Source organism: Scardinius erythrophthalmus (genome assembly GCF_964197995.2).
Source record: "Scardinius erythrophthalmus genome assembly, chromosome: 9".
Classification (NCBI taxonomy): domain Eukaryota; kingdom Metazoa; phylum Chordata; class Actinopteri; order Cypriniformes; family Leuciscidae; genus Scardinius; species Scardinius erythrophthalmus.
Window position 1 is genome coordinate 23,803,277 of NC_138229.1, and position 15,793 is coordinate 23,819,069.

The 15,793-nt window shown below is 37.0% G+C and overlaps 1 protein-coding gene across 2 annotated transcripts; it reads left to right on the top strand.

Annotated features, from left to right (window-relative positions):
* Positions 1-48: 48 nt before the first annotated feature.
* mfsd12a (major facilitator superfamily domain containing 12a) lies at positions 49-10,985 on the top strand. 2 transcript variants are annotated; one of them, XM_081374526.1, is made up of 11 exons: positions 49-712; positions 1,175-1,385; positions 1,509-1,641; positions 2,154-2,360; positions 2,552-2,644; positions 2,750-2,842; positions 8,137-8,307; positions 8,496-8,590; positions 8,742-8,872; positions 9,003-9,053; positions 9,834-10,985. In XM_081374526.1, exons 1-11 carry the CDS (start codon positions 442-444, stop codon positions 9,908-9,910), a joined length of 1,533 nt encoding a protein of 510 aa, XP_081230652.1. In that variant the 5' UTR covers positions 49-441; the 3' UTR covers positions 9,911-10,985. The 2 variants fall into 2 exon arrangements, with proteins under 2 accessions (XP_081230652.1, XP_081230653.1); XM_081374527.1 differs by lacking the exon at positions 9,003-9,053.
* The last annotated feature ends 4,808 nt before the right edge of the window (positions 10,986-15,793 follow it).

Here is a 15,793-nt window from a genome sequence, read left to right on the forward strand (position 1 = left end):
ACTTTTACCGGACTCGCTTTTAAAAAGCAGACGCCGGTGAATGAGAGCGGGCGTGGCTTAATACGCACGTGATAACAACACGAATCGAAAATAACAAGACTCTATGCTATACTAACGTTAGCTCTTTTGCACCAGACAAATTCAGCATTAACCATGCTGCATATGATCTTTACCAATATGTCATTTAAAAGCGTAAATCTCAATCGATGAAAGAGAATGATGACGTTTTATTTCGCGCCTCGTCCATCGTGATTTATTTGCAAAGTCAGCTGACCAAAACCATAGGAACTGCAGTTACAACTGTTACGTTATGGCTTGACCTTCACACTAGACTCGTTCTCTGCAGTGAAGAAGCCGGCGCTGGAGAGGACAATATGCAGAGGTGGATAAACGGAAATACACATTTTTAGCCGACTGGGAATTGACTGTATCGCGTTAATCATGCCGGACTCCAGAGAACCCTCTTTACCCGCCGTCAGTCGTCTGAGTTACTCAGTGGGGCATTTTCTCAACGACTTATGTGCCTCGATGTGGTTTACATACCTGCTGGTGTTTTATCACTCAGTGCTGGGCTTTCAGAACACATATGCGGGCGTGTTGTTGTTAGTGGGACAGATAGCGGATGGAGTCTGTACTCCACTAATCGGTTATGAGTCTGACAGGACACCCGGCTGTGGATCGTATGGGAAAAGAAAAACATGGCATTTAGTCGGTAAGTCCCCATGAAATCAAATGAACGTTTTTTTTTTATGGAATATTGCACTATTTATTGTAAATGAATTATCCGTACAGATAATTATTATCTTTTCATGTGCCCTCGTAATCTTTGATCAAAATAACTTTCCGTCTCTCGCAATTACATCAGTTCTCTGATGACGTGTTTACTGGCAGTTACTCACGTGAGATCAGAGCAACCATCCACAAGTCCCGCCCTACATTTATTGAACAGTTAATCACATCTTCCGTTTCATGGTGGTAAAGAAAACAATCTTGCAGATGTTGTACTGTTATCACCATTGTTGTTCCAGAGCTGTATGACTTTTAAAAACAGATGTCATTGCATATTTTGTAAATGATGACACAATTATTTTGTGTGAACTGTCTCTTTAAGGTTTATTCCATGCATATTATAAGATGTTATACATTCTCATCTACTTTCTTTTACCCCACCTAGGGACCTTCAGCGTCCTCCTATCATTCCCCTTTATATTTAACCAGTGCCTGGGCTGTGATCCGAACACTCCACAGTGGGTCAGTCTCACCTACTTTACCCCCTTCATCGTCATCTTTCAGTTTGGATGGGCGGCCACCCAGATTTCCCATCTCTCCCTCATTCCCGAGCTGGTGTCTTGCGAGCATGAGAAAGTGGAGCTCACTGCGTACAGGTAAACTCATGCAGCTCTGTGCTAATGATCAAACATTCTTGTGTTGCTTGTTTGGAGGACTTTGCCTGTACTTACCGGTATGATGTCTTAACTTTTTATTGTATTTTGGTTGTATCCCTTAAGGTATGCCTTTACGGTGATAGCCAACATCACAGTGTATGCAGTGGCCTGGTTGATGTTTCATTTTCAGACTCAGGACGGAGATGATCCTACCATTACTGAAAACCTTGGCCCTGTTGACATTCCCGTTTTCAGAGTGAGTGCTGAACTTTTATTGTGCTGAGGTGAACTCTAGCTCATTTAATTCTGCATTACAAGACACCTAAATTTAAAGACCCTATAAAGTCCAAATTTTTGTGAACATCTATTTGCTAGTGTATTCCTAAAAGTAGATGAAACTTTTGAAGGTATTGTTGTGCCTGTATGTGCACAATAAGACCAAGAATCAAGACCAAAACCAGAAAAGAGACTCAATTTGTATGTAATATGCACAAAAATAATGCCTTGCCTTTGCTAGCACCATGGAAATTCAAGGAAATTTCATTAAAAGTTAGATAACCCAAAACAGTTCCCTCAGATGTTTCTCTAGATGAGTAGTAAAATGTTGTTAAATTAATGTTATCAACGGTTTATGGTTTTCAGCTGATTTTTATGGACCAGTCTTTTCAGCCTTTGCTTCTGTTGACATTCACCTAGCAGGTTACAAAATGTAGGCCTGGACAAAACAGCTCTGACAAGCTTAATGCAGAAATATCTTTTCACACACAGAATCTAAGTCTTGTTGTGGTGTGCATTGGGGCTCTGTTCTCCGTGCTGTTTCACCTGGGCACACGGGAGAAGGGCGCACGTCCCCGTCAGGAGGAGGATGGCTCTAGTCCTGGTGAGCGCCAGTCACTTCTTCAAAACGCCACTGTGGCCCCTCCCACTAATCCACTGCAGTGGCAGCATTGGCTGAGACAGCCATCATTCTACCAGGTTAGTAGCCATTACCCATGTTACTCTTCACTGGCATGGCATTTAATTCCTAGCTTTTGTGAATAATCTGAATAGCGGGTTGTAACACTTCATCACTTCATCACAGTGGTGTGAAATCTTCAGGAAACAGTATTTAGTAACTGTCTGTTATAACTGACTTTAACATCTTCTCTAAACCCTGCTCTGTCCAGGTGGCTGTGCTTTATATGTCCACCAGACTGATAGTGAACCTGTCACAAACATATATTTCCATGTATCTCACCTACACACTACTGCTGCCAAAGGTACGGCAACTATAGTAATACTTCACTTTACACCCAGATTAGCATCAGCAACAAAAGCATTGAAGAAAATAGACAATAATCTCTGTTTGACCCTCTGTCTTGCAGAAATACATAGCCACCATTCCACTGGTCATGTTCCTGAGTGGCTTTGCTTCCTCATTTATCATGAAACCTCTCAGTAAGCTAATAGGCAAATGTGTGAGTATGAGTTTGCATTTCTGTCTTATGTCTTATAATATAAGCCATAATAACTCTTCCCATTGTTGGAAGTGATTAGCAATACCAGTCAGTATTGCTGTGTCATATACTGTACGTGTGATCATATTTATGAGTTGAGCACACATGAAAGTCATAATTGCCAGTGAGGAAACGTTTAATTTTTATTTGAGCCAAGACTTTGAGTTGGAGGTGTGCCAATTTAAATACACAGATTGAGTGTCATATACACACCTGGGGCCTGTACCATGAAGCCGGATTAGGTGGCTAGCCAGCTATGTTTCAGCTTAGTTTCCGCCAACCCTGGGTTTTAGGTACTATGAAAGCAGCTCGGCTTTAATCGGTGTTCGTTGCCATGGTATCTTACGCTGCACGGCTAACCTGCTCCGGGGCAGGTTATGTTCTGGATTCAAGATCTCAGACTGAAGTTTGACCAATCAGCTGAGAGCAAAGAAACATATAGGTGACGTAACTTATTCCAAGTGTCTGTTGCAATGACTTCACCTTTTCTTCCAAATCCGGTGGACATCTCAGCGCAAATTATTAGACGAGCACTTCGTAGAGAAAGAGTTTTTAGCCAGACAAAATCCCCTTGCCTTAACTGATAGTTACTTGTATGAAAGATACAGATTTTCCGCGGAAGGAATTTCTTATCTTTGCGAACTTCTTGAGCCGCACATAAAGAATTTAACACGTCGAATTCATGCACTTGCTGTACCGCAAATGGCATTGCGTTGCGTTATTTTTTTTTATTTTTTTTATTTTTTATTTTTTTTGCAAGTGGTTCATTCTTGCACGGTGGGTGACACACAGAAGCTATAGGGGAAAACACGGTTTGTCGAAACATTCGCAAGGTGGTCCTCGCTCTGCAGGAGTACATGAAAAGTTTCATTAGTGTTCCCCGGACATTTATCGACCATGTCCATAAAAGAGGGCTTTCATAAAATTGCCAGTAAGATACATTGATAGGGTGACATCACATGAACACTTTTTTTTAAGCAAATTTCACAAGTGTACTATACAATATAATACATGTTAAGAATTATTTTGAATCTTTTTTTTATTATTCTTCTGTTAATCTTATGATAGGATTCCCAAGTCATTGCAACATGTATGCAGTCTATTGCTCCAATCTCCACTGCTCTAGGGGAACATGAGGCAGATTATGTTAATAGGAAGTCCTATCACAGCCATAATGTTCAGGTAGAGATGATGTGAATATGTGAGATGATTATTTTCTGTGAGATGAATCTTTAAATTAATAGTAACATTAACAGATATAATGATTTACTAAACATTTCATCTGCAGACGACTTGTGGTCATGAACATATATGATCAAGTTTGGATGCCAAATGGCCTGGCTCCAGTGCTTGTCTCACAAATTTTCCATGATTCTGTGTTGTGTCAGCACTTTGAGGAAAGCAAGTTAAATTTGGTACAATACAAAACACTGTTAATTTGAACTGAGCTAGAAAAACCTACACAATAACCCCCAATCATGACCCTCAGACAGGGCCACAGCACCGCTTCAGTGTGGCCCTCAGTAAAACCAGAGTAAAGATAGAGATGACCTTTGGCATCCTAAATGCACGTTTCAACTGTGTTCGGCCCTTAAGAGTCACCAGAGCGGGCATCACAGATAGTGGCTGCATGTGCCATTCTGCACAATATAGCCACCAGTAGAAAGGAGCGAGAACCACCACAAAACCAGCTTCTCCCCGATGAAACTGACCCGATCACACTTGACCACCCAGCTGGTGCAGATGTAGATGCAATCACCATACAATATTACACTTAATAAAAGCACATTGAAACTGCAGATAGGTCTCAAACTGTTTTATTGGTTTTGTGGGATGGGAGGGAGAAAGAGAGCAATAGAAAGTTGCATTAATAAATATTCATACTAAAGTGTTACTTGGTTAAATAAGTTATACTAATATATATATATATATATATATATATATATATATATATATATATATATATATATATATATATATATATATATATATATATATATATATATATATATATAACTATATACATACTGAGATCAGTTTTATCCAGCGGTTTGATTTTGTTTGGAGCCTCCTCAGCTCACAGTCAGCTCCTTTAGTGTGCAGTCTAGTTCAAGTCTCCTTTAGTGTGCAGTCTAGTTCAAGACTCCTTTAGTGTGCAGTCTAGTTCAAGACTCCTTTAGTGTGCAGTCTAGTTCAAGTCTCCTTTAGTGTGCAGTCTAGTTCAAGACTCCTTTAGTGTGCGCAGTCTAGTTCAAGTCTCCTTTAGTGTGCAGTCTAGTTCAAGTCTCCTTTAGTGTGCAGTCTAGTTCAAGACTCCTTTAGTGTGCAGTCTAGTTCAAGTGTCCTTTAGTGTGCAGTCTAGTTCAAGTCTCCTTTAGTGTGCAGTCTAGTTCAAGACTCCTTTAGTGTGCAGTCTAGTTCAAGACTCCTTTAGTGTGCAGTATAGTTCAAGTCTCCTTTAGTGTGCAGTCTGGTTCAAGTCTCCTTTAGTGTGCAGTCTAGTTCAAGTCTCCTTTAGTGTGCAGTCTAGTTCAAGTCTCCTTTAGTGTGCAGTCTAGTTCAAGACTCCTTTAGTGTGCAGTCTAGTTCAAGTCTCCTTTAGTGTGCAGTCTGGTTCAAGTCTCCTTTAGGGTGCAGTCTGGTTCAAGTCTCCTTTAGTGTGCAGTCTAGTTCAAGTCTCCTTTAGTGTGCAGTCTAGTTCAAGTCTCCTTTAGTGTGCAGTCTAGTTCAAGTCTCCTTTAGTGTGCAGTCTAGTTCAAGTCTCCTTTAGTGTGCAGTCTAGTTCAAGTCTCCTTTAGTGTGCAGTCTAGTTCAAGTCTCCTTTAGTGTGCAGGCTGGTTCAAGTCTCCTTTAGTGTGCAGTCTAGTTCAAGTCTCCTTTTGTACAGGGCCCTGACTGAGTCTGTTTCCACCTGAAACATAATTCCACCACAAACATGATCATTACAAGTTTTCTGGAGGCTCATCAAAATCACAAAAAGTTCCTTGACTTCCTACAAACACAGGACTGACTGTAATTTATGTCAAGGGTTTTAAATCCTTACACATTTCTTCTGAAGCCCATTGAGGTAGAGGCCTCAGTTTCTGGGGCAGGTGTGAAAAATCCTACAATAAAAGAGATGTGTAAGGGCCAGTCCCTTTTTATGCCACACATTCAAATGTTTGCCACAATAAAAAGTCCAGTGCATTCACATCAGCAACTCTGAGAACACACAGACAGAGTGTCTTCATTTCCTCCAGCCTAATAAATAAAAATAGGCCAATGTAAAGCATAACTGTTGTAAAGCAGGTTATGTTTGGTGTTCTGTCTGCTGCATACTGACCTCTGTGTGGGAGACTGTGTGTGTATGTGTTCTGGCTTCAACAGGGACACTGTATTTCCCTCTACTGCAGAACATACAGTCAGCCATATTTACAACTTAAAAAAAGTAGTAATGTATTGCACATGTACCCAGTGTTACTTGCTTAGAGGAGCCAGCACCAGGGTCAGATTGATTGTACAGCACCTGTAATCCCATCCATAATCGGCCGTCCCTTATTGACTACTCAGAGCCAACTCCTCCACCACAGTGTATTCTGGTTTTCTGAATTTAATTCTTTATTTCTGTTTGCTGCAAACAAGTGTTTGTGATAAAATGTTCACAAAAGAAATAAAAGGTCGTGGTAAATACTCACCACTTTGAATTATATTTTTATATGTTGTCTTTATCTGCTGCCAAGAACATTTGGAGTTGGGGTTGCGTCTAAAAATCAATGAATATTAATTTTTCTTAGTACCGGTACATGCACATTTTTATATATTATAAAAATAGGCTATAGGCTATATTACACGTATAGGCTACACATACATACATAATTTTACATAAATATAGAACGTATTTGTTTAACTTGCACATTAACAATAAGCAATCTTTCTCCAACAGTCTTCTCTTGCTTTGGCGGCAGAAACCGTATTGTTTCGAGCTTGAAATACATATTTAAATTCATCGTAATTATGAATGATTATCTCTTGCTCCTCCGCGGAAAAATCGCGACCCGCGATTGGTTGTTCAGTGTCGACGTCACTCTTTTATGTGCACGCGCGCGTGGAGTAATCATAGCTTGAGGATCAAAGCCTGAGTTGACAGAGAAAGTTGATGAGCTGCATCATGGTACCAATAAAGCCTGATTGCATCGGTTTGGTTTTGTCAACTCAAAACTAATCCTGTAACCCCGAGTTTGTTCAGCTACCTTCATGGTACAGGCCCCTGATGTGCATCCTTGGCTGTTTTTATTATTATTTTGCATCAGTGCTCGAAAACTTCCTGTCTTGGGCATCCCGACGTAGAAACAGAAAAGCAAATTGAAAATAATTAGCATAGCGGCGGTTCATAACATTTCAAGCAATAGATAGTCATGTGCGTTCGATCTGATATAGTCTGATATACATCTGGAGTGCAAGGATATGAGATGCATTATGTGAATGTTTGGCTAAACTAAAGAGATGTATTTAATCTAGATTTAAACTGGGAGAGTGAGTCTGAGCCCTGAACTTTATCAGACAGGCTATTCCAGAGTTTAGTATACTTCCCTTCTATTCTTAATAAACTGCTGTTGTAATTGGCACAATATATAGCATTTGGAAATGAAAACATGACAGATTAATTCCAGTAGCCCTGATATTTATGAAGAGTTGAATGAAATTTGAAGAGTATGTATGACTTTTAAAAACATGGCTTAATGTCTATAGATTAACAGATAATTATAATTAAAATGTATAGATTCCATAAGTTTTCAGTGTTGAATATCCTTCATAGATCCTGCTTTTATTACCTAATGTATTTAAACGACTCTCCTAGTCATTCATTATTTATTTAAACAATATATTTTTTACTCACAATTTTTACCTGAAATATTTTTAAGCTTGACATATATAAAATTACTATGAAATTATAAAATGTTTTTAATTTCTAAGACTTTGCCAGGTCAAAAAATGACACTTTTAAAATGAAGCTACCACATATATCCAGGTTTTTCAAGAAAAAAAAATATATAGAAGGGTTGAATCAAAATAAGAAATCTTGGTTTAGTTGTTTTTGTGTAGATTATTTATTGCTTGTTTTGTCTTATTATAAGTCATATCAATTCATCTTGAGGCCCAAAAGATCATCTGAAAATGAATAAAAGGAAAAACAATTCACTAGACAGTTTCATGTACAGTATTGGAAGTTGATACAATATGATTTATACTAAAGTTTCCTTGTTTCTTCTTGATAGATGACCTATTTTTTGGGACTGTTGCTGATTCTGGTGTTCTCCTATTGGGTGCTGCTGGACACACACATGGGAGAAAAGGTGTACGGGGCAGCGGTCCTGCTAGGGGTGGGGTCTGGCACCATCCTGGTGATGTCTCTTGCCATGACGGCTGAACTCATAGGAGATCAGACAGTAAGTGTTGATATCAGTCAGTCTTGAGGAACTGAAAACGTACAGCAACCACTTCAAGCAATTTTAACAGTAACAAAACTGAACCAGTAAGAAAAGCAGAAGTGAAAAAGGCATGTGCTTCACAGGGACTAGTTTCAGAAGTGTTAAAATAGTCGCAGGAAACTAAACTTTTTTGTTCCTCCTGACAGCAAAGCGGGGCTTTTGTTTATGGAGCTATGAGCTTCACAGACAAGGTGGCTAATGGTCTGGGAGTCATGATCATTCAGGCGCTACACCCCTGCCGGTAAGTGTGTACTTGAATGCATTGATGCATACTAGAATGTAAAGTGAGTAAGAAAGACTGTTTTAATGGCTTAATTTGATTTTTAGAGTAAACATTTATTATAATATATATTTTTAATTGAAAGTGTTTGTGTATGATTTCCCTCATTCAGCACAATAGTATGCTGTCCGGCCTGCGTGTGGTATTACCACTATATCATGGTCATCGTCACTGGTGGAGTGGCCGTTTTAGCAGCACTGAGCCTCTCCGCGATCCTTATCTGGCCTATAAAGATTGTGCGCTGTAAGAAACATGACTAAACTATGATTTATGTCTGGGTCACTTGTTTCATGCATACACTTCCTCTTTTTAATAGTGTTACTCAATAACATCTTCACCTCATCATGACTTGACACATTGTTTTGTATTTCAGTATCTAAGCGAGATCATGAGAACAGTTCAATAAACAGCAAAGACTTTAAGGGTGAGGGCCACATGTCAGCATCTGAAATAACTATTAGGAATCTGAGCTAAATGACTTTCTCCTCAAAATACAATCAGAAACCACAATCATCCCCCTTTAAATTAAAGGGGTCATATCATGTGGTCTGTTTTCCTTGATCTTTTGAGATAAAGGATTGTAAGAAATGTCAATTCATATAAATCAGATTTATTCCCAACAGTTTTTCTCTGATAACCAAGTGCTTTGAGACATATAAGTATTAAATATATAAGTAGATTTTATTTTCATAATAAAAAATGTGATATGACCCCTTTAAAAGTGATTTTTTTTTTTTTTTGGAGATAATACAAGGTTGATTCCATAGGTTTGGGGTCTGTAATCATTTTTAAGGATTTTGCAGTCTGTTATGCTCACCAAGGCTGCATTAATTTGATCAATAAAGCAACAACAGTAATATTGTGAGATATTATTACTATTTAAAATAACTGTTTTCTATTGTAATGTATATTAAAATGTAATTTATTCCTGTGATGGCAAAGCTGAATTTTCAGCATCATTTCTCCAGTCTTCAGTGTCACATGATCTTTTTTTTGTTTCTTTTTTTTTTTGCGGATTCTTTGATAAATAGTAAGTTAATTTGAAATAGAAACCTTTTGTAACATTATAAATGTTTTTACTGTCAATTTTGATCAGTTTAATTTGCCCTTGCTGAATAGAAGTATTAAATTCACCCCAATCTTTTGAACAATTGTGCACATGAACTTCTACATGTAATATCTAATGTTTGTATTGGTTTTGTAGATCTGCCTGAGGTGACTGGTCTTATGGGGAGTGATAGAGAGGACTCCGAGAGCTCTGAACAGCCTTCAGTCGACTGAACGTGCAGCAGACGCAGAGATTCTTCATCTCTGATGCAGAGAGTTCTGGTTTACACTTACAGTGGTGAAGGTTAGAGTTAAAATCAGGTTTTGGTTCAGAATAATCTTTCACACTGACAATATTTGCTAATTAAGGCAATAGAGCGGTCACATCTTGACACATTTCTACAATACAGGTTCACTACAAGACGTGATTAGTTAATATCGCTCATCTTTTCTATCATGGTTTTTTATTTCTTAGTTCTCACTTAACCCAGCAGTCTTTATATACTGACACTTTATAAAGGGACTAACTTTTTATTATGCACATTATATCATGTTTATTATTTCAGAATTGTTTTTATTTATGATTATAAATTGAGTTCAGTTATTTAAATCAAACCTATGACAATAAGGGAATTTATTTATGTACCTGCCATGAAGGCCAATGCAAGACGGCGCACATTTTATGATGGATGCATCATTCTAGATAACACTTCAAATGAATACATCTATCTTTTCCATAAGGGAATTCATGAAAAAGGGAAGAATTGGTCTTTTAAATCAGGGATATAAAGCCATGTTGTCATTTCAAGGCACATGTTCTGATGTGAGATATGTGGGGTTTTGCTGTTAGGGACCAGAGAGCCAATGATGTGCATTTTCCCCTATAACCATTCTTGTATATTTTTATATATATATATGTATAAATATGGTTTTCATATGTAAGAAAATTGTGTCTGACATGTGTTCTGTTCATATGATTTACTGAACAGAATAAATGTTCTTTGTGAACAGACATATCTGTATCATTGTAACCTGTCTTTGAAAGTAGTTACTCATTAGCAGGAATGCAGTGTCAGTGTGAGTAGATGTAACATCTGGTCAGCTGATTTTGCGTGATGCTTGGGACTTTAAACACTCAAAATAACTCATAAAAGCTGTCGCTCAGATGTAGCAGAAATGAATTAAATGTATTCTATTATAATGGAAAGGAATCAGCAAAACCGGGATGTTTATAAAAAGACAATATTTGTATTTTATTATCTTTGACATCTTGTTTAAATTGACTTTTAAATAAAAGTCTTTATTTCTTAATTATACAGTGTCAGTGATAATTAATAGGACGTACAAAACAATAAAGACTGCATATTACAGATCTGTTAAGAAATTAATATACTTTTATTCTACAAGGATACGTTAAAATTGAGTTTAGACACATTTAACTAATGTTACAAAAACGTTTTATTTAACGTTCTATTCATTAAAGAATCCTGAAAATTATAGTTTATAATTCTATAGTAATACAATTCATTTATAGTAATAAAATATATTAAAATAGAAAACAGTTCTTTTAAATTGTAACAATATTTTACATCATTGCTGTTTTTACTGTTGTAGGAGCCAAATGTAATGATTATGAACCACTAGATGGCAGTGTGCACCAGTGGTGTAGGTGTGTATATCAAGCCAAGGTCAACTGAAAGCATAGCTGCACAACCACCCACTGATGAAGCACCAACACACAGTGAGCATTATGAATATGAGTAGTGAAAGAACTAATGCCTACTAACTGGGAGGAGTTTAATGTTGGGGATAGGTGAATGCTACTCAGATCAAATGTGGTGAGATTAATGTACAGGGTGGGCCATTTATATGGACACACCGTAATAACATGGGAATGGTTGGTGATATTAAAGTCCTGTTTGTGGCACATTAGTATATGTGAGGGGGCAAACTCCTCAAAATGGGTGGTGACCATGACATATACTAATGTGCCACAAACAGGACTTTAATATCACCAACCATTCCCATATTATTACGGTGTATCCATATAAATGACCCACCCTGTATATTAGCATTACTTTGTCCTTTAAAACTTTGAAGGGAGGAGTTCCTGCAGCGTAGCTACGCAATGTCTCGTTCCCGCCTCTCAGGGAACCGAGGTTACGATAGTAGCCGGAGACGTTTTACTGCTTAAAAATATGATAATCATACAAGCGACTTTTGCTAGTGTGTTGTGCTTCAGCACATTTGCTGATGTCATTTCTCTTTATAAAACAGTGTGGGTAATGTGTATGGTTGCAAAAATTAGCAGGATATGAGATTTTTCATTATCCAAAGTTCATTAGTTTTTTTAAATGTGAAAAGCGTTTCAGTTACACCTCTGATCTATTCATCTCCTGTCATGTACAACACAACTCACAAATGCCCACGGGAAAATCCCACCGAAACGTTTATTAATAACATCTTTGTTTCGAAGCCTAGGAAATATATCAAAACCATACGTTCAGCTGTATCATATTAAGGAGCAATTATCACTAATTGGAACAGCATTTATAGAAATCACTGTGAATTATCCATTGTGTTATTGTGCAACAATAGATTGTTTCAGTGACTCTGCACAACTCTTGGAGTTTTAAACAATAACTGTTGTGCTGAAGTTACGTGTCAGTGCAGATGCAGCCTATTTTTTTTTTTTTACAAGAAGATTATGGGCTGTTTCACACAGAACGCGTTTTTGCTGTTAAAAATCAGCGTTTTTAAAAGTTGAACTTATTTTAACTTGAGAACGCCTCGTCAGACACGAGACGCACGTAGAGTGTGTTTACATTGAAAAACAGTGGCATGGAAAAACGAGTTCTGTGTGAATGGTGACACTGGTCCCTATGAGTTCTATCAGAGAAACCTTAATAAGTATAGCATTCCGGTTTCATTATATGTGCAGCAAAACTGCTATTAAAAGCCCTAGTAACAGTAGAACATACAAAATACATTAGTTTGTGCCTCCCGCAGCTCTCAACTCCTGCTGTTTAATTCAGACCAGAATCATGGCGTAATCTGCTACTCATTAGGCACAAATCTGTTTGCAATGAAGACCAAATCTAAAGGAAAGCCACTTGCTTTATTTGCATATAGCCTATTGCCTTGCAGGTCAACCAGTGTATTTCTAATATGCTTTGTGAAATAATACTAGACGTCTCCCTGAAGATCGGGAACACTCTCTAAAGTAAACTACAAATGATGCCATTAATCACTGCTTTCTTCCTTTCACCCTGCTTTTCAAGATATTCTGTCTTTTTAGGCAAAATATAGAGGTTTTAGCCAAGTTTAGTGAACATTTAATTTATTATGTTGGAAGCTGAGGCAATATTGTGATTTGAGACGAGTTTATAAATAAGTTTTTACTTAGTTGTGTCATGTCAAGTGTAGATTTTCTCCGGTATTTATTATTCTTTTGCACTTATTCCTGTGACAGGGATGGTTGAACTTTCTCTTAATAGCCATTGGGTGGTGCCAGAACTGCTTGTTTATTAAAGCTGGCATATCCTGATTTCAACCTTGTGTAGAAATGACAGATCTCTGTCCAAAATGGGTAGATAAAGTAGGAGAACACGATAAAAATGTTAATCAATGAATGCATTGTCCAGGTGCACTGCAAATATGAGTGAGTTCAGGTAAATTGGGCCATGTTTTAAATTCAAAAAAAGTTTTTCATTTCTTTAAATAAACGCTGAGAAGAAAAAACTGTCAATGCAATATTTACGTGGTTTATATTGATGTACTAAAATAAGTTTAATGTAAATAAAATAAAACTATAGACATTTAAAAAACGAATAAAAATGACAAAAACCAAAAAAATGGACAAATAAAAACTTATTCAAAAATATTAGTGAAGACTTTAGTAGCATCTCAATGATTCTAAATAACACCATGCATCTAAAGTCTATAAAGGTGTTTTGATAGTGAGTTGGCTGGATCATAAGGTATATATTCTCAATCTTTTAAATATGGGCTCACACCCCTTGGATAATAGTGTATTCTTGATCATGTGTTGTTGGAATTTAAGCACTTAACCTTCGGCATATTCTCACAGCTGACAAGAGCATGCTTGTTTTTCCCTCTCCTGTTAAAACACGACATTTTAAAAGCTTTTAGTCAGATGGCAAGCAATGCTCTGTTGGATAAGAGAAGGGTAAAATCCAGGAGGTGAAACCACAGAGAGATAATAATGCTGGTGTGGTTTTTATTTGGGGGAATCCCAGAGGCCACAATCACATCCATATTGGCAGCAATCAAACATCTAGCAGGTCCTAAACATTTACTGCACATACTCATTAAAGATGATTAAAAACATTATGGAGAATGGATCAGACAGGTTTATATGGTAAGGGACATTTAAAGACTCCACAGCCTAATTGAAAACAACAACAGGAAATAGAACCTGTTGTTGCTGTAAAAAAAAAAAAAAAAAAAATCTGTTAAAGAACAAACACTTAACCAATCCAACGGTTAGAATTAAATCGAAATGAATAAAGTAGACCCGATAAATAAAAAAGAAAGGATTTTACAACAAAAGGCCTAAATTAATGAAACTAATCAGCCTAAAACAGATGGAAACTTTGCAGAGTTTATTTTCCCTGTTCTGTTTGTTTTTTTTATTTTGACAAAATGTTACAATTTCTTCTGATCAAACATTTGGTGCATAAAACCTCTGATTTATTACTTGTTTGTCTTTTCAGAAACTAAGTAACAGTCACTAGAATGTTTCAAGTTCAAATAAATAGAATGTTTCAAAGTTGAAATAATTGGAATGTTTCATTGTTTAAAGTTTAAATAAACAGAATTTTTCAGTTTCAGCACTGCAAATATAGAAGAACTCAATTTTGACTTCACATTTAGATGTGTTGGTTGAACCCATGTAATGAGTTGAAAAAGAGGTGAGTGATAAAACTTCATCAGCAATACATGTAACAGTTGTCATCGTCATTTATTGTTCTCCGGTGTATCAATCAGTTCACTCAGTGTTTTATTACTATGTAAAAAAATGGTTATATTAATTTATTTCACCATATTACATCATCTGGCACTTTAAAAATGTGTCTGTTTATCATCCATCAAGCTAATTTGTCCAAGGCTATAAATGTTTGTTTTTACATCCAGAGACAATCAGTGTGGATGAAGTACCGATCCAGAAGGAACACCATAGACTTTTAGGGTAAGTTTTTCAAAGGTCACTGTGCAAGTGTCACAATGTGTAAAAAAAGCACTGGTTTGGGCTGAAAAGCAACTACAACTTAACTGAGTTTCACCATAATTCAAGAAACCATATATCTGTGTCAGAAATCGCATACTTCCCTAATCCCATATAGTAGGCAAAAACAGTATGTGACAAAAGTCAGAATTAACGAAGGCAAAAAGTCTCCGGATGACCTACTTCTTCCAGCGAGACTGAAGTGTGCATAAGATGGACACTTTAACTATCCCATGAGGCCACGGGAGAGAATTTGCCAATGGCAGTGAATTGGTATGTCACATGATAATGAAAACATGGTGAATGTAGAATGTCCAGATTACATTCGTACTACACACATTTATACTATATAGAGCATACTTTTTTTTTTTTTTGCTGCCGTGAAGTAATTTCTCAAAATAAGTTCCTCAAGAGAGTATGTGATTTCGGATGCAGAAATCTGTGAATTGCTATAGGCTCCCTTCCATGTTATGATTAAAACAGATGTCCTCATCAACATGTAAGAGAATTTAACTATGGGAGAATTACAGAAATTGTATAAAGTAGCTTTTTATAAATTAAAGTCGATTTAGCAAAAAAGTGGAAATTATTATTAATTAAATGTATTTACTTAAAATTACAAATAAAAAAGCACTTTTAGGCAAACTGTCATGAGAGAGTGATTGGCATTGACAGACCCATGTAGAAAACAAGTTGTCAATGCCACATCAGTTGTTATGGAGTGAGGCAGCTCTCTCTTTTAGCACACGGGACCTCTAACCACCAGAGCCTGGGAAAAACATGAACTTAGGGGTTCTTTCCAAGAATGACATGTATTCATTCCCGTTCTTTAACATGATTCAGGCCCCAAGGCTTGATTATCAATGACA